This window comes from Prosopis cineraria, unplaced genomic scaffold, assembly GCF_029017545.1.
Source record: "Prosopis cineraria cultivar Desert tree isolate PC_DT_omini unplaced genomic scaffold, ASM2901754v1 PC1659, whole genome shotgun sequence".
Classification (NCBI taxonomy): Eukaryota; Viridiplantae; Streptophyta; class Magnoliopsida; order Fabales; family Fabaceae; genus Prosopis; species Prosopis cineraria.
This window is the reverse complement of record NW_026556984.1, coordinates 1-20,508: the sequence shown is the minus strand read 5'-3', so window position 1 is coordinate 20,508 and position 20,508 is coordinate 1. Positions and strand designations below refer to the sequence as shown.

The following is a 20,508-nucleotide window of genomic DNA, read 5'->3' as shown; positions in this document are numbered from 1 at the left end:
ATGTTGATACTGAGGTAAAGGCTTCATATACACTTCTTTTAAGTCTCTATTTAGAAAGGCATTTTTAGCATTCATCTAATGAAGAGGCCAATACTTAACAACAACAATAGTTAGAAGGCTACGAATAGAAGTCACACGAGAAACAAGTGCAAAAGTCTTCTCATAATCGACATCATATTCCTAAGTAAATCCTTAGAGTACTAAGCAGGCCTTATGTTGCTTTAAAAAGGCATCTAAATGAATCTTGTTCTTATAAACCCATTGACACCTAACCAGAGTTTTACCAGGACGAAGATTAACGAGATTCTAAGTATGCATTTTTCTCTAAGGCCTGTAATTCCTAATCCATAACTTGCTGTCAAAAGGGATCACGAGAGACTTCCTTAAAGAATTTGGGTTCTTGAAATTGAAAAATGGTGAAAAAATAGATAACTGCGGCATTGCTTATAGTTATATTCCATGCATGCCAAAGTATTTAATCCTATAAAGGCAAAGTAAAAGGTATCTATACAAGGCTTGAGTTTTATCCAAGCTCTCTTGGCCCAAAGGTATTCTATAGTTAATTATATGAAGGGCAGGTTCTTGCTGACTACATCAGTTGTGAACACTGTATTTTGTTTAGGTATTTTTTTAATAATAAAATAACCTAGCCAAAAAAAACAGAGAAGGTATTCTTGCTTAAATTAAATTTTTCTCTTAATCTGATTTCTAGAATAAAAAGAATAAGGGAGAGCATTAAAAAAAGAGAGAAAATATATATTATAATAATAATATAAAAATTTATATTTGGGCAGACGAAATACTGAAAGGCCCAGTAATTTCATCCGGCCCACACACACAGCCAAAGGATGAAAGACCAGAACGCACACGCACATACGTGGCCACAACGAGACCTGAACCAGATGCGACAAAACAAGAAAGAAAGCAGGAGAAGCAGTTAGTCAGACACGAAGAAAGAAAGAAGAAAGGAGCCACAGACAGAAGAAAGAAGATTGGAGAGAGGTGGAGACCAGAGGGGAGCGATCGCAAAGCAGAGCACACAATCATGAAAAGAAGAAGCAGAGTGCAGAAATACATAGACGAGTCACGCACGTGACTGAAGAGATCTAGAAGAAAAGTGTGAAGGTAAAGGAAGCAACACACGGCAGAGACACACACACATGGCAACGCATCGGAAGAAAAGGGAAAAAGGCAAAAGAAAGAGATACATGCGATCAAAAGGAGCAAAATAGGGATGGCGGTTTGAGATGGAAGCGTGTAACGGTAAGTAATCATTTGCTCTCTATTTAAAGCCTGGAATCCGAAGAAAGACGGGGAAGGAGGAAGAGAAATCAAAATCAGAGAGGTAATTTCTGGAAAGACAATGAAGAGAAGGGAACTGGGTTGAATTTCTGAAAAAAAACAGAGAGAGACCGTTGAGAGGATTTCTAAAAAGGGGGGGACTGGACGAATTTCTAAAAAGAGGAAATTAGGCAAGGAGAGATCGAACCTCTGTCTTTTTTTTTTTTGAAGAAAAGAGACTGAGAAGAACTGAGGGAGACCACGGTTGAATCTGGAAATAATTTGAATCTCTGAAGGCGGGAGGAGTTTGGAAATTCTCATCTACTGTAATAGGTTTGAAATTTATGCATTTGAATTACTCTAGTTTTGATCGAGTAGCTTAGGTTTCCTGATTGATTATCTGCCTTTTTTTCTCCTTCTAACTATGATGTGGTGTTGGGAATCTGGAACTGAAATTAGAAAGATTCTTTTTTTTTTGTGTTCTCCTTATTCAATTGATTGGCTGGAAGATTTGGGTTTAGCACCATATATGTATGTGTTGAACTAAGGAATTGGGGATTAACTCAATGTATGTATGTATGTGTCGGATGAATGATTTGGGTTCAGCTCAATATACTAGTGTGTTGAAAGAATGATCCTGGTTTAGCTCTGTCGCACCCAAAAAAATGCAATGCGGATGGCATGCAAGCGGAGGTCCCGGCCTTTACGGCGGGAACCGCATAAACGAGGAGTCGCCACCAAAATTTTGAGGGAAATCTCGGGAAACCGATTAATGGAGGTTAAGGGTGATCTGCATAATCAGAGAATAGGTTCAGGAGTTAGTTGAGTATGGGGAAGGTGTTAGGTACACCACAACACTCGTTCATTAAAACGGTTACCTGAAGTTTGCTGTGCTTTATTAGTATGGTTTTATAATTATTTTAATTATCCTTTTTATATTCATATGTTTAATAAAAATGATAAGAATTAGATGAGAAATATTTATTTATTTATGAGGGAGGACGGACTTGACTCAGAATCTGACTCTGAGGCCTACGTACCATGTGATAGGGATCAAAGTCCACGTAGTTCGGATTTAAAAATTGTTGGTGAACATATATTTTTTGAAGAGAAATTAATTAGAAACAATTCACCATTTTGCAAATAAAATAATTTCTGAAATTTTGATATGTGTGTTTTAAATTGCAAAAGGTAATTTAATTTTAATTATTTTCTCCATTTTTGAATTTTTGGAATAAAGAAAGGAAAGGGTTTAAAATTATTTTTCTTTATATTTTATGATTGGGAATTTTAATCGCAGTACCTGCAGAACCTTATTGGTTCATACGGTAATACAATTGCTCTAAATATCTGCGGAGATTCTAAAATCTCACACGATAGAAAAAATTAATAATTTAATTTATTTATTTATATTCTTATGTACATTTTTAAATATTGATAATAATTTTTAGCATGTAGATACATGTTTTGAAAAATTTTAATCATCATACTTACATAGCCTTATTGACTTATACGGTAATATGATTATCCTAAATATTTGCGGAGATTTTAAATCTCACATGATAAAAGAATTAAATTTAAATACATTTTTAATGTGATTATATTAATATAATATATATATATATATATATTTTAAAAACTAAATCATTATATCTGTAGAGTCTTATTGACTCATACGATAATATGATGATCTTAGAAGCCTACGGAGATTCAAAAATCTCATATGACTAAAAGATATAATCGGTAAATATGGTTACAATTTAAATACATTAATTTGGTTAATTAAGTTTCTTAAATTATATATTATATGATTATTTACAAAAATTACTTATTTATTATAAAAATTGAAAATCACTATATCTGCGAGAACTTATTATCCCATACGATAATGTGATTAATTTAAGTCCCCATGAAGATTCTTGAAATCTCACATGGAACTTAAATAAATTATTAATTTAGATTATAAAAAGAGAGTTAATTTAATATATAAGTTTTGCTCTCATATCTGCGAAATCTTATTGATTTACACGACACGAGATTATTCTGAATATCTTTAGAGATTCAAAGTCTCACATGATAAAAGGATTAAAGAATATTCACTTTAAACATATTTTAATGCGTAATTATATAATACATATTTTTTAATATAAAAATCTTAATCGTTATACATGCGAAGCCTTATTGACTCACAAGGTAGTACGATTATCTTAAAGGTCTACGGAGTTTCAAAAATCTCACATAACCAAAAGATTTAATTAGAAAATATAATTATAATTTAAATTCATTAATTTAATTAATTAAAAATTATAAAAAAAATTTTCATTTATTCACAAATTGGTTTATTTATTTACCATATAAATTGTGAATCACAATTTCTATGAGGATTTATTATCCTACACGATAATGTGATTAATTTAAGTCTCTACGAAGATTCTTGAAATCTCACATGAGACTTAAATATTTATTATAAAGAGAGAATTAATTTTAATAATGAGCCTTTGAAACCCATATAGATACAAGTTGGATTTTTATACCTACAAAATCTTATTGATTTACATGGTATAAGCTCATTTTAAATGTTTATAAAATTCTTAAAATTTCACACGACAAATAAGTAACAAATAAGTATACACTCTATTATTTTTTGGATCTCAATTACAAAATTCAAAATTCATCTAAAAAGAAAAATGGAACTCCTTTCCAATGGTGACATAATAATGCAAATAAATAAGAAATAATAAAAACATCCAGTAGCTTTAGCATTTAAAAGAACTAACTTATAAACATATTGATTGATGATATTTGAAGCAAATATACTTAAGAGTTTATGGAGTAAATTAACAACTGGCAAGTTTTGTAACTAAAGAGATATAAGATAGAAATCTTACCATCAATTCAGACTTCAGAGATCAGGATGAGAATTAATGCTCTTTGTTGATATGTTGAACACCCATTTCTATACTCCCTAACTAGACGCAGGGATCCACTTGCACCCTACTCTATCTTCTTTAACTTATTTGTAGGTAATTTTCCATCCATATTGCTGTTGATAAAACCAAAACCATGACCCCTCTGCACTAATTCTTCCAAAGCAATACGTCCACAACTAGGCCACCACCGAGCCTTGACCAGTCCAGTACCACAAATAGCTCCCAAGCATTGAGCCACCTTATACACTAAAGCTTGGATGAACGTCACCTTCCTGGCTAAGAACAATTCGAATGTAACTGCAGGATTGATGTGGCCACCAGTGATATTGGCGATGCAGTAAACGAGGATGAAGATCATGCTACTGAAGGCCCAAGTGATGCCTAGGAAGCCCACACTATTACAGAAGCTGAGCTGCTTTTTTGTGTGGCTGATAATAGTAGCGATGGTGACATAGAGGAAGAGAAGGATGGTGATAAACTCGGCATTTCTTCTTTCTCGAGCTTCCTCACGCATGCTTCGTCTGTGTGTTCTACTTCTCCTTCACTGGTTCTTTCTATGTCTCCTTCTCTCTCTCGTCCTCCTTCTTGTCTCTCACTCCGTCTCTCTCTCTCTCTCTCTCTCTCTCTTGTGTCTCTTATTGTGCTCTATTTTTGCTTCGTTTTTTTTTCGGTCTCTCATTCTGTACTCTGTTTTCCTTTCAGTTTTTCCTCCTCTCTCAGACTCTTCCTCGGTCTCGCCTCTCTCTCACGTTATGGCTCTCTCTTTTTCCGTCTCTCCTCCCTCTTCTCTCACGCTGAAATGTTCCTATTTCTCCTTCTCTCCATGCTCTGTTTTTCCTTCATTTTTATGTCTGGTTTTTCTCTCTCCAGTTCCATTTTTTCTCTCGGTCCCCTCGTTCCTTCCTACTGTCTATTTTTTTCTGTGTGCATGCGGTCTGTGTTCTCTCCTTTCTTCCAGTTTTTTCTCCATTCTCTTTTCACCATGTTTTTACTTCTTTCGGTCCCTCTCTCTGTCTCTATTTTGGCCTTTTTTTTTGTCCAGCTATGATCTGCGTTTTATACTCTCGATCTCTCTTCCCTCTTTCTCAGCTTTTCTGCTTTTTTATGCTCATTTTCAGCTAGCGTGTGGGTGCTACATTCTTGCTTCTGTGTTTCATGTATGCTTCTTTTGTGTGCATGTCCAGTTTTTCGCTTGCTCTCTGCTCTCTTTTTCAGAGGTAAAGGTTTGTTCTCTGTCTATTGCATGCATGCATGCATGTTTTGGCTGGTGGCAGTTTGGTTCTCCTTCTGTGTTTCTATGTCTTTCTATGTGTCTTTGGCTTTCTTCTTCTTTCATGCACGTCTTCTTCATCTCTTTTGGGCTGTGGCTGTATCTATTCCTTTAGTTTTCTTTTTTGTGTGTGATGTCCTATCCCTGTGTATGCTAAGAGTGTGTGTGCGCCAAAATTGTGTGTATGTGAACTGCACAAGGCTTGTGTTTCATCCAACCTTTTTTTGATTTTAATAATTTTTTTAGATTAAATTAACACACACACACACACACAGTATGTATTTTTTAAAAAAGAAAAATAAAATTTAAGGAGAGAAATTTAACTCTCAAAGTTAACTCTCAATATTTTTGAATGATTGGGATAATTTAGAGAGATCTTAAAAGATTTAAATAAAATTTTTTATTTTAAAAATATAATCCTAAAAAAGGATTAAATTTTATTTTTATATTTTTTTATATTTTTGACTATTTATTATTATTTTATTAAATTTAAAAAAAATGTCCGGACAAAATACGGTGTTCACAAGCTCCATACATGTATTTGCTAAATGAATGTTTGAAACTATCTTTGCATTGCACGGTAGACAAGTACACGAGAGTGTGGTTATGGGTTTGAATCATATTTTATTTTTTTTATGCTCCTTAGTGATCAAATCATGTTTGCTTATTAATCATGAGAATTTGTTAGTTGATTATGAAAAATTGTTAATTTTATGGTGACCATTCTGGATGCGGTTGGATCATAATGTTAATTTTTATCTTTTTAATTTATTAGCCATGTGAGATTTTTAAGAAATCCGCATAGGCATTTTAAAATGGTAATATATCGTGAAAATTAATAAGGTTTCGCAGGTGGATAGATCCAACTTGTATATATAACGATATGAATTCCAATGATTCTCTATAATCATTAATTTTATTTATTTATTTATTTATTTTTCTTCTCTAACTTAAATTGATAAATATCTAAGTTTATTTTTGTGTGGAGATTTAAGGAATTTTCAAAGAGATTTAAAGTAATATTATCATAATAAATCCTCACAGATAATGTGATTTTCAATTTATATATAATTTTTGTAAATAAAATAAAATAGTAAACATTTTTTTAAATTAATTAAATTAATATATTCACGAAATGACCTTCAAATCATTTGAATTATTTGAATGTCCACGAGTGACAATAAATCTCCGTAGACATATTTAATTTTTTTTAAAGAAATATATTTTTTTATGTTGACAAAGTGAATTTTCAAAAAAAAAAGGTATAACAGAGAAAATAGTTTCAAAACTAAATGGGAATAGAAAAATTATCTTTGCAAATTAAATCATACCAACACGCAATTTATAAAAATTGTTTTGTTTGCGAGTGATAAGTTTTTTCCTCTTTTATGAGAATTTAAAATAAGGAAAACCATAGACAATATTCTAAGCTCGAATTATGTGGATTTTAATCCCTATCACAGGGTACGTAAGTCTCAGAACCAGATTCTGAGTCAAGGCCTCCCCGTAAATAAATAAATATTTCTCGTTTAATTGTTATCATTTTTATGTCAAACACATGAATATAAAAGGGATAATTAAAATAATTTTAAAACTATATTAATATCGCACAATAAACTTTAGGTAACCGTTCTCGCGAATGGGTGCTGTAGGGTGCCTAACACCTTCTCCATACTCAAACAACTCCCGAACCTATTTTTCATTTTCGCAGACCACCCTTATCCGCTTTTAAACGGTTTTTTTGAGATTTTCCTCAAAATTTTGGTAGCGACTCCCATTTCTCCGGTCTTCTTTCTAAAGGCCAGAACTTCCACTCTCACGCCGTCTACGTCGCATTTCAGGTGTGACATCAATGATGGCAATTGTATGACAAGAAGAGTCAGAGCTCAAAGGTGTGTGGGTTGCGACATGAGATATGATGATTGGACAAGAAGGGAAGCTCGAAAGGGTTTTCGTGAGGCGTGCGAGTTGCGAATATGTTATCTCTCATTTGTGGAAATTTGAATTGTGTTCCTATAAAAAAAAGAAATTGGATTCGTGTTACCTTTTATTCAGTTCGGGCATCTTGTCTGGCGTAGTTTAATTCATTTTTTTACACGCACGCGCCCGCACACACACACATGTTGTTTAAAAGTATTTTTGTCGGGTTTATTCGGGTGTAACTATTTTTTTTTCTAATGTTAAACCCTGCCTTAAAGTTTTTTAGGTTTATTTGGACGTTAGATTTGGCTTATATTACTCACTCTACACTTAAGCATTGCTTTAAGTAGTTATAGTCCTAAAGCTATTTCACACTCACTCCATATATCATTTCAATCATTGTCAACTTCTTGTTACAAAACAAAATTGCCTTGAAAATAATTTCTTTTTAAATAATAAATTTTAATATTTCTACCTTTTTTCTTTTAGGATGAAATTAAAAAAATTAATAAAGAATTATTAAAAAATATTTTATTTAATAAAAATTTAACTCATGATATATAAGATCGCTGGCTTAAATATTGTTAATAATATAAAAATTTTGTTAATAAATGACTTACAAATATCATTATGGGTAGTTCTTAAATTTGGAAACATACTTTTGGAGCGGCGAGTTACTAGGATGTAAATGCCCTCATCGTTTTTATTTTAATATATATATATATATATATAAACAGAGAGAGCGCGTGCATGTGAACAGAAAGAGGGGCGTGTACGTGACAGATATGACATGTCGCCAAATGAGTGATTCCACCTTTAATGCTTGCCTTCCGTGCTACAACTGCTAAGATTTCTTTCCACAACAATAAGTTACGCTATCTATAATCTATTAATATTTAATAATTGAAACTAAAGAGTTCAATTATTCTTAAGTTAGTGAAAGATACTTTTTTATTAAGTCATGTCATGTTCCGTATCCATTTTAAATTTTCTTCCATCCAATTCTAGTTGATGTTGACATTTTAAGATATAAATAAATTGGAAGTCATATTATGTATTAATTACACATGAGATTCAATATTCTATATATGAGATTCAACATTTTGTAAAATCAATATCAACATGATTCGTTCATAAATTATATATATACTATAAATTTTATTACGAATCATATAATTTATGAATTATAAACAATATGTGTCATTTCTCTAATGTTGATGTCAAATGATCAAATCTGGTTTATATTGAGGTCAAAAAATTTAATTATATATTTATGTAGTTGAATAAATTATTTTTTAAATTGATAATTTGTCATGACACCACGCATTACCAAATTATCACACTTAATTTATACAAATACAATTAAAGACCTTGCAGATCTCTCATGTTATCGAAATAATAAATATTGAAAATATTGAATATAAATGCTTTAAATTTGAAATCTCAACCTTTCAAAAACCATTAAAAACTAATCAAATGTATATTTTATTGCTTAACGAAAGCCTACAACTTATAGAAGCATTACATGATGGGAAAATCGAAGCAAAATAACACGTTTCAAAAAAATGGTCATATGCCACAGTGTGGTAAAAAGCAAGAAATCCATGCTTTGCGACGCGCGTATCAGATTTTACTATCAGTGACGGCTCACTGATTTGAATTTGTGATGTGTGCTATTTCTTCATATGAAATTCGATAAAGTGATTCAAGAGCCTATATAAAACTTATTTAACAAGCTAACCAATTTGAAAATTGAATACCCAAATATAAAATAGCCACTTTTTGTCATTTTCACCCAATTTTCAAGTACCCCAAATTTAACCCTTATATCATTAGTCACTTCTAAAGGCTTGACCACATTCAATAGAACATATTTCACCTGATTAGCAATAATATCAATGCAATCACACATTCACACAAATTTGGTCATCAAACTACCCTTCTACACATAACAGAGCTGATTTTTCGTAATTTTCTATATATAAACAGTCATTCTCTAAATATTCACACATCCACCATACATTTGCACCCTTATCTTAGCCTTACAAATCACATTAATATCACACATCAAGCTAAGATTTCCATAAAAATAATTCACATGTTGATAAGACATGCTTATGCATTCCTATGGAAATTTAAATTATTAAATATTTATAACAAAATTCATTACACAAAACTCTTGAAGCACAGCGATAGCACCACTACGCTTGTCTTGAATCTTTCCTTTTGCCTTGTTCACTATCAAAACTTGTAAAAATATAATCACGAGATGAGATACACATATCAATAATAGAATAATTCATGACTATCAATTCATTGGAATAACTATAAACAAGTAAAGCTCACACACACACACACACGCTCACACACACCCACACACACACACACACACACACACCCACCCACCCACATAGACACATCCATTTTTGTAAAACTATTTTCACACACCAGCACGATCTTCCTACCATCCGATCATCCATATCATCCCGACTGAAACCAAAGGCTCCATTGGACCAATCACACACATTGATCTACGTACATCTTTTGTGGTAGAATCACCTGGCTATAGTATTCTGTCCTATTTTCAAATTATGATTTTTCCCTATCACACATGATCGAGGTGCCGTCACTCTAACATTATATCTCACAGATGCTTAGAAGCATCAATCTTAACACTGTACCTATATGGGCACTCAGGATAAAATCTCTAACATCGTACCTTGTCGAGCACTCAAAAGAATATATGATATATGGTCTTTCACTACTCTTCCTTATCGGCGAACTCTCACCCTTAACATGATTATGCTCAAATTTTCTCAAATACAAACCACATGTTTGTAATTCAAGCCTTATATACACATATTATATACATATACATATATATATATATGTATGTATATATATATATGTGTGTGTATATATATATATGTATATTTTACAAATCAATTCTTTAAAATTATTTCCATAGTAACATACTTATACATAATTCTAAGCACAATATCTCAATATCACAAACATGCAATAATTTCAAAACACATATAAAGTATTACATTATTACTCACAAATATTTAAGCAAATTAATAAAACAGAGTGAATTATTCAGTTATCTTAACCCTTTTGTTACTAAAAAGGTTACTTATAATTGTCTTTCTAGTACTTAACATCACAACTCACTTTCACTTTCTCAAATTGCATATGCTCTACACAAATTATCACTATTGGTCAATTTATAAATTGACCACAAGTACTAATTATCACTATTATCCATAATTAACCATTCATTTTCTTTCACGTAGCCACTTTAAGTCTTAATCACCCTCTTTAACCTTCCTATCACTTCTACAAATCTCAACACATCTTACACCAAATTTTTACCCCTTTCCACTATCAAGTTAGGGCTAAACCTCAGCCTAGAGTCTTAAAGTTTAATCATAACTTTTTAAATTAGTCACGAAATCTTAGTTTGATTTTCAAGAATCTTTTTATTACTATAGGGTAAGAAATAAATTCATTAAAACTCTTTGATTCAATTTTTTTATAACTTAAATTAAGAGAAATTAAAGTAAAATCGAAGTTTAGGACAGTATAAAACTTATTTGATAAGTGGCTATTTGAAAATACCTCTCAAGGCTCCAAGATTCGATGCCCTAGTAGAGACAAGCCTTCTCCTCCTCTCTCTTGCATTCCCCTACCTCTTTCCTTCTGATCCCATAAGTTGACCACACATCAATTTTTTTAAAGTTTTGTGCCACAGCGTGTGCAGCATATGCTACAACATATGGCACGATAAAGAACATCTCACCATGGTCACATATTTTGCTCTGAAACATCGTTGTTCCACTCAATTCTATTTATTTAACATCCAACATACCAAAATATAAGTTTACCATTCAAAATCCCAACTACCCACTAATTTACCCCTAATTAATAATTAGTTTCATAATTAAAAATTTAAGATATTACAGATAGCACTTGCTAGGAATTACTCAGCAAAATCAAAAGAGATAACCCAAATGAGGAGGGTACAAATAGGATGGTGGGAGTGGGACAATCAACACCACATTTTAATTCAACTTAAAGCATTTCAAGCTCCAGTTTATATATTATTTCTTCATATATACTTACTTTCTTTAAATTATAATATAAGTAATTGTTATTAATTTTTAAAAAAATTGATTAAAATATTAATTTTCTAAAATTTTTATATCTTTTCAATTTTGCTATTGAATGTAATAAATATAATATTTGACTTATTCAAAATACCTTATTAATTATTTAATAAAGTAAGAGTATAATTAAAAAAAATATAGCACATATCCAATGCCTTATATTTTGAATCAAATAAAGCTTTTAAAAAATAATTTATGTTGTGATCCAAAATGAGTACATTATTAAACACTAATCTATTTGATGGGAAACTTTCCACGTTAAGATAAACCTAGTAATGACTAATATCCTAAAATACAAAGGAGCTCTTTCTTGCTGAATAATTTATTAAATAAGCATGCAAATATATATTAAAAATTAACTAAGATATATAAAACTCCTTTAAATTTAAAACAGATGCACATGCTTCTTTCACGTTTAAAAATTTAAAATTAATTTCTCTAACTTTTTTTTTTACAATAGGCTCCACTACTATTATTTTTAAGTTATTTTATTAATAAAAGTTGTCATGTTATATTAAAAAACATATATAGTGAATGCCATATATAGTGAAGGACTCAAAAAATTTATTGAAAGGGGGTAATATTTAACTAAATATAAATATTGATATTTTTGGAAAATATGATTCTAAATATTAATTAAAGTAATATATAAATAAAATACTTGAAAAGTTTAAAAATGTATATTAGTTTCATTTGTGTCATAAATTTACTCTTATAATAAGTATAAGAGTAAATAATATTTTTAAATATGTAGTACTTGATACTTTTAAAGAGAGTATGGGATAATTGATTTTTTCCGGGAGGAAATATAATTTTAGAGAGAGGCAAGTGCATTTTAATTAAAATCAAAACAATTTTTGTTATTTTAATGGGGGCAATTACCTTCCCCAACCCTGTGCATCCTACATGTTTTTTTTTTTTTCTCAATGATATGAATGCTTCTATTGATAAAATAATTGAAAAGAATGTAGGAAAGCTTTATAGTAAATAAAAATATTAATTTTAAAATTTTTTAAAATAAGAGAGTTCTTGCGCAAATCCCAAATTTTATATATTTTAACCTTGAAAATTGAGATATGATTGGGAGGTCCCAAAAATTAATTAATTAAGTTTCAAGTGGTAAAATTTTAAGAATTTATAACTCAATTTTATAATTGTATAATTTTATTATAATGAATTTATAACATGTATTTTAAAATTTAACAGAATATAAGTTGTAATTTATTAGAACATAATTACAAAATTGATCGATTGTGTAAAAAATTTTTAAATTTAATACTTAAAATCTAATTTAAATTAATTAATATTTTTAAAATCTCTTTATCATTCTCTTGAAAATTTGATAAGAATGAATAAGATATAAATAAGCAAATGAAGGGCTAAACATGTGAAAGAGATACATAGGAATGATGGGACTTGGTTTCTGTACTCGTGCTGCCCCTTCTTCCTATCCTCCTCCCACCCTCTTATTAATTTTAAACATCCAAATTTAATATTTTTTTATTTCATATATTTTAAAATAAAAATTATAAATTTTAACAATCCATTTATTAGTCTAGATAATCTAAATTTATTATGAGTAGTCCATATTTAATTCATAAAAATTATTAAAAAAATTAATATTGAACCTATTGTTTAAAAATATTCAAAAAAATTAATTTATAAAATATTTGATATTAAATATGAAATATTATATTAAATTTGGACTGCACAAATAGGTGAATAAATTTATTAAAAATTTATATATTAAATATATCTAAAAAATTAATTTATAAAATATTTAATATTAAATATGAATAATTTATATTAAATTTAGACTGTACAGACAAATAAAAAATTTATTATATAATTTTTTATTTTAAACAAAAAATATTAAATTTAAACCCTCCAATAATGTGGACGGTCCAACAGTTTCGGAGGAGGGAATCCATTTCAGGAACGGTGAATGATGAGGGCGTGATGTGACGGGAATCCCGCAGTCATATGCAATCCACGCCACTCACCCAGCTCACCACCTTCTTCTAATTAATTGCTTCCTAATTATTCATCAAATTCATTTTTTCCACTCTTTTTCCCAAACTCATCAACCCAACCAACTCAATTCCGATTCCATATGGACCCATTTCTTCTGATTTTCACACTGACAACGCTAATATATGTAGTAGAAGGTGTTAAGAAAACCTTTAAAATTTAACAAGTTTTTACTTATACTCTCTAATAAAGAGAAAAAAAACTATATTTTCAATAATTTTTTTAACATTTAATAAAGATATAAACGAAAAAATAAACATAAAAAATAATAAAGTATTATATAAATAAAATTAAAATTAATTTTCTCTCTATCTGATGAATAAGATTAAAAGAGGGGCGCTATTTTATCTTCATCATGAATTATGATGATGACATGCTTGGATTGGAACTCACATGCTACCCTTGAATATAGGATGAGCTGCTGGTGATTTAATTTTCAGACTCGCTTGCTGATGCTACAATAATGTAGTGGATAAACATATTTTGTTACGACTTCTTTTTGTCTACTCATTACTAGCTTTTAAATTAGTAGTGTTTTAACTAGTAACTGTTTATATATATATATATATATATAAAAGGTCAGTCATATGAATTAAATAATGTCATTATATTTTATTAACATTTAAATCTTTTTATATGTTGCTAAATAAAACCTCTTTTAGTTAATAACTTTGTCTAATATTCTCTTTGATAATGATGTATTTACACTAATTAAGATAACAAAAAATTATACTCCCTCTGTCTTAAATTATAAGATATTATATTTTATTAACATTCAAATCTTTTTATATGTTGCTAAATAAAACCTCTTTTAGTTAATACTTTGTCTAGTATTCTCTTTGATAATGATGTATTTACACTAATTAAGATAGCAAAAATTATTACTCCCTTTGTCTTAAATTATAAGACATTTTTGAGAAAATTTAATATTCCAAAATATAAGATGTTTTGAGAAAAAATGGGTTTCATTAATGATATTTTTTTAACATTATCCTCCCTGTTATATTCTCTCTTTAATATTCTTTCATAAATAGAATATTAAATGAAAGGCATTTTCAAAAATTTATATTTTTATTTGAAAAAAATTAAGTTATAACATGTAGTTAATGAGCTTTATTGATATGTATGATTTTATTTAAAAGTATTTTATAATTTAAGATAGAGAGAATATATAATGATTTGACTTAAACTTGTTTTTGTGGTAACGAGTTGAAAACAGGGAAAAGAGACAAAAATATTTAAAAAGTCGTCGATCAGAAGCATCTAATAATTTAAAATGAGAAAAAGTGTATGAGTGCTTAAGAAATTATTTTTTCAATGCATCTGTAACTAAACTGTTACTACAATATAATGGTTAACATTTTTGAATTTTAAATGGTTTGATTACAGATGCACCAAAAAAGTAACTTCTTGAGCACTCATGCACTTTTCTTCACTTTTGACTATTGAATAGTGGATACTCTTGGCCAACAGTTTATTGGGTATTTTTGCCCTTGAAAATATTACCTTTGTTGTAAATTATAAAATATTTTTTAAAAAAATTTGATATCCCAAAATATAAGACACTTTGATTAAAAAAATTTAATTAATTATATTTTTTTTTAATATTACACTTTTTATATATTCTCTCCCTTTAATATTCTTTCACCAAGAAAGTATTAAATGAAAAGTATTTTTAAAAATTTATATTTATATTTTAAAAAAATAAAATTATAAAATATATTTAATAAATTTTATAGCTAAGTATGATTTTACTTAAAAATGTCCTTTTTTTTATGAGGTAAAAAATATTTGTAAGTGATATACGATGCAGTGGTACACCACACGGCTGTTGGTTAAGTGTTACAGTAGCAATTAGTTCGCGACACTTAAATGTGATGAACTGTTGTATCTTGTCGCTTATCGCTTACCTTGCGCCATTAATGCTTCCAGCCTTCCACACAGAAACACAATGGCATGGATTTCCTTCAGCATTCAACACAGTCCCATTTTTTGACCTCGTGACGGATCCATCCTCGCCTATTTAAGACATCACCCATATTCCCTCTTCTGCACAACTTTTAATTGAAGGATCAGAGATGGAGATGAGCAAAGCAGGAGAAGGAGGATCTGGAGCCAACATTGCAAATTATAGTTACGAGAGCAAGAAAGCCAAGGCCTGTGATTTGCTGTTGAGGGTTTTAGGGTTGGTGTTCTCTCTTGTTGCCGCTGTTCTGGTTGGCATAGATAAGCAGACGAAGCTGGTAGATCTCAAGATCTCGGATGCTTTAACTATCAACCTTCCTGTTCCTGCTAAGTACCATTACGTGTCTGCCTTCGTGTAAGTCCTCTCCACTCATGTCCACTATCATTGAAAATCAGGTTAAGCCAGGCTTTTATATTAAGCGTTTCAAAAGATTGTCTGGTTCACTAAAGTAATTTAAGTTACTTGATTAGAAATCTTTTAAACTTTATATATTCTTAATCTACTTTTTAATTACTAGATGTGAGATTTCTTTCTCTAATACTCTCTTAATGTTACTCTTTTTTTTATTCCATCTTCTTCTTTTTCTTCTTCTCTAGAATTATACTCTTTTTTTTTTTAGTCTCATATGCCTTTGAAATAGTTTTTTGATACCATGTTGAGTTTTTATATGAAGTACTTTTGAGAATTGCTTACTTCATCTTAATAGCTTAAGCTAAGCGGTTAAACATGTCATGAGTTTTATATATTTCTAATCTATTTTCTAATTACTAAAAATGGAATTTCTTTCTATAATAGTTTAAAACATTAATTTCTCCATTTTTCTGGAAAAAAGGAGCTGAGTAAAAGATGTGGATGCATGAACCAGGTACTTTGTGGTGGCGAATGCAATAGCATGTGGGTACGCAGGGGTGAGTGCTGTAGTAGGAGGGGTTGCAAGCAGAGGAGGAAGAAGAAGCAGAGGACTTGAAGCAGTGATGAGAGTGATGGACTCAGTGATGGTGGATTGCTGTTCTCAGCCTGTGGAGGCGCCATAGCTGTGGGAGTGATTGGCTTCCAAGGCAATTCCCATCTTCAATGGCACAAAGTCTGCAATGTCTTCTCCAGATTCTGCCATCAAGTCGCTGCTGCTTCTCTTTTGTCTCTTCTTTCATCCTTAACCTTCCTCCTCCTCCTCCTCCTTCCTGCCCTCAGGGCCATTTATTAGTGCTCATTTCCACTCTGTTTCTGTCTCTCATTTGTTGTTTCAACCCATTAATAAACTTTCATATTCTCTTCTTCTTGCTTCTTTCGTTTAATTTTATATCTTCATCCAACGATAAAAGATTGACTATTGTTCACTTCTTCACCCTTCTCATATATATATATATATATATATATCAGATTGAATCCAGATCCGCCGATCTATTTCGGCTGCAACAATATCAACGAAACAAGTCAACAAATGCGGCCGTTATTATAAGATGCAGATTGATGACAGGAAAACTACCCTAAAAAATTTTTGGAATTGTAAAATCAGAACTTCAAACGTGAATACCATCAATGTTTGCCTTGCGGAGCTGAATTCAAATGCAAAGTAACCAGAAACAGAGCATTAATTTGTGGTTCCATGTCAGCCCTTACTGAAGAACATTTTTGCATGCACCTAAGAGATGCAGATGCCCAAAGCATCAGCAATAGTGACATGACAACAATAAAATTTCAAGGGTTAAAAGAACTAAATTGCATCAACATGCTCGCAAAATTACTGTGAAGCACGGTTTGCTTCTTCAACAAAAATAGAAAGGAAATTTCATTGACAGTATGGAGCGGTTTGGTTATGGAAAAGAAGGTAAAGAATGGAAAGAAGTTGATTATGGAATTGTCTTGCAAGATACTTAGGTAGCAAGAATGGGGTAGGTAACATGATTCATCTAATTTTTTAAAGGCAGTTTCTGTAACCCACATTTTTTCGGGAGAGACAATTCTTGTAGAAGTGTTCCCTTGTTATGAAAAGTTGGGTAATAGAGCAAATTAAATTTAAAAGAGTTTAGGATCTTAATTTTTTTTTTCTTGCATTGTTCCCTTCAATTTTAAAAACAAAGCAATCTAGCTCATATTATTAATATAAAGTTAATTTTAACTATTAGTTAAAAAAATAAAACAAAGAAGCATATAAAAATTGTAGAAAATGATCAATAAATTTTTTTAGTCTTTTTTTTGGGTAATTTTTTGAATTCTCTAATGCAATTTTGGGTTCTGTACTGTTTTAGTCCTTTTATGTAATTTTGATATCATTTTTTAATTAATTTCAAAATTTGAAGGGGAATAATGTTAGCAAAAATGAATTTAGAACCTAAATGCTCTCAAAGTTATAATTTGAGGGCTAATTTATTTTTTTGTCCTAAAAATTATAGATAATAATTCTAAATATTTGAAAAAATTTCAGTTGCCCCTTCCCAAACAGGGGGAAAAAAAGGTACAGTTTTCCTCTGGAAAGGTCTCACGTAACTCAAGGTCTTATCTATATATGTTGCAATCTTAATAAATGGAAGGTGGGGTAATAATTTAAAAAATAAATTTCTTTAATTTTAAAATAAAACATCATTCTATTTTTATTGAGTAAAAAGTTTGCTCTTATGACGTAATTTTTCTAGGTCGGCCGCCATAAAAGCAACCAAACATAATGTGGTTGGGACCATTCCACGGCTCAAGATGCTGGCAATTGGCAGCTAAGTTGTCATTTTTTAAGCCTCGTTTGATATGGTGGAAGAGTTTTTAATAGAATTGAAATTAGAATTGGAATTGAAATTGGAATCGAATCGGAATAGAATTGAATTTTAAAAGTGTGTTTGGTATGAAGATGGAATCTGAATATAATATTAATAAATATATGTATTTAAAATAGATAAAGACCAAAATGCCCTTAAAAAAAATAAAAAACTTAGCCATTATGATGGAGTGTGTATGTGGGGCACTTATGACAATTTCATAAAATTGTGGCAATTCTATCATGATGGAGATGGAATTGAATTCTAGGTATTTTGGTAGAATTGAAATCCATAAGGAATTGTATTCATGTATACCAAACAATTGAAAGCATGATTCCAATTCTAATTTCATTTCTCTTAGACCCAATTTTAATGTACCAAACATGACCTTATTCTTCCACAACTCATTGGAATTGGAAATAAATCAAAACCAACGAAAAGAAAATGTTCTGAATTGATTGAAATAAGGACTACCTTCGTTATTTGTTGTTCTCAGTAATGAGCATCAACGGCCCCTCATCAATTTCATATCCAACTTGGTCCAACCTTGTTTTTTGTTTTCATAACTGACTTTTAGCTAATTCATATTTTTAATAAGTTCGTTAATCACATTTAAAATTATATATTTTTTATTTTATCTTTATTTAATATAATATTTTAATTAAAAAATTATTATTATATCTTCTAATCAGACCATTTTTTTTTAAAAAAAGTTATTAATTACATTTTAAAAGATTTAAAAGATTTATATTTTTTAATATGATGTTTTGAAAAAATATTCTATAATATTGAATGAAAGGAGAAGAAATACTTAGGTAGACTAAGTGATTACGTCATTTGTAATTTGTTTAATAAAAACATGACATTTAGATGATATTAAATATAAATTAATTTTGATATTAATGATAGAAGAGAGAGAAAAGGTAAGAAATTAATATGTATTTTGTTATAAAAATAAAACCAATTAAAAAATGTCACACAAGATTTATTAGATTATTTAAAATATTTTAATTGGACAGATTATAAATTATGTGGTGCATCTGATTTATCTAAGTATTTTTTTAAAAGGAGAATTCTCAAAGAATATTCTGGAAGAGGTGGATAAGTACATAAGAAAATGGAAGAATTATGTTGAAGTTTCACACAAAAAAATTAATTATTACGAGATTTATTAACAATTGGCATAAGATAATTTATAATATAAAAACAAAAAAAAATTAATTACTGTAAATCTGTTAATAACTGGCATAAGGTGATTTATAATGCATTTATTATGAATCACTTCATATGTCAGTTGTTAACGAATTTTATAATAATTAACCTTTTTATGTGGGATATTATGTAATTTTTTTTAAGAAAACGCCCTTGTACTCAATCAAAGCAATAAATATATATTTTCTCCGCACGGAAGAAACTGCACAAACGACAAACAAGAAAGGAGACAGTTTTCTTCTTACCGTGTTTCTTTTCATTGTACTTCTCATCCATTCGCCCATCCCTTCATGCGGTTTACATTTTTTTTTTTTAAAAAAGAAAGATTAAATTCCCTAAAATTGATATCAGCAAAATTTCCATGAAATTTATCTTTTTAAAAAAGAAAAATAAGATTTTATATTTTTTTGAAAGTAATAAAATCAGAAAAATACTTTTTTAAAAAATTAAATTTTATATAATATTCAGATTTTATTTTATTTTTAGATTCAGGATCATGACTGTTAAACTTTTAAATTGACTCCTTAAATTTAATATTTTATATTTTTAACTTGCAAAATTATGTTAATTATTTATAAAATCGTGTTAACTAATTTATAAATTTAAACTAGATAAATTTATTAAGCTTATCAATTTTTATCAAGCGAGTTAAATATATATCATGTAAACTGAAAATGGCCATCAATCAGCCTTTATCAATTTCTAACAAAAAAAAAATCTGCTTCTGTCCAGTGTTCATGGAAATTAGAAATTGTTTTCCAATTTTATATTTTTAATAATATTTTATTTTAACAGATAACGCAGAATCTAAAATAATTTTAAATTTGGACCAGTCAAACTGAATTAAATAGTTTAGATTTGATCGCAATGAATTCACATATTAGGTTTTTTTAAATCAATGAGAAGCTTAACGTGATAGGCCTCTAAAAGTGAAGCCTATTTTTTTTTGGCCAACAAAAGGTGAAGCCTATTAAAGGGATGG

The 20,508-nt window shown here is 29.6% G+C and overlaps 2 protein-coding genes across 2 annotated transcripts; one reads left to right on the top strand and one right to left on the bottom strand.

Moving 5' to 3' along the window:
- Positions 1 to 4,275: 4,275 nt before the first annotated feature.
- LOC129300579 (aquaporin PIP2-7-like) lies at positions 4,276 to 4,725 on the bottom strand. The gene has a single exon (XM_054939148.1). It carries the CDS (start codon positions 4,723 to 4,725, stop codon positions 4,276 to 4,278), a length of 450 nt encoding a protein of 149 aa, XP_054795123.1.
- Positions 4,726 to 15,533: 10,808 nt separating this feature from the next.
- Positions 15,534 to 16,843, top strand: LOC129300580 (CASP-like protein 1E1). The gene is given in 3 exon segments (XM_054939149.1): positions 15,534 to 15,921; positions 16,433 to 16,566; positions 16,569 to 16,843. Coding segments are annotated over 3 exon segments (579 nt in total). The 5' UTR covers positions 15,534 to 15,679; the 3' UTR covers positions 16,772 to 16,843.
- The last annotated feature ends 3,665 nt before the right edge of the window (positions 16,844 to 20,508 follow it).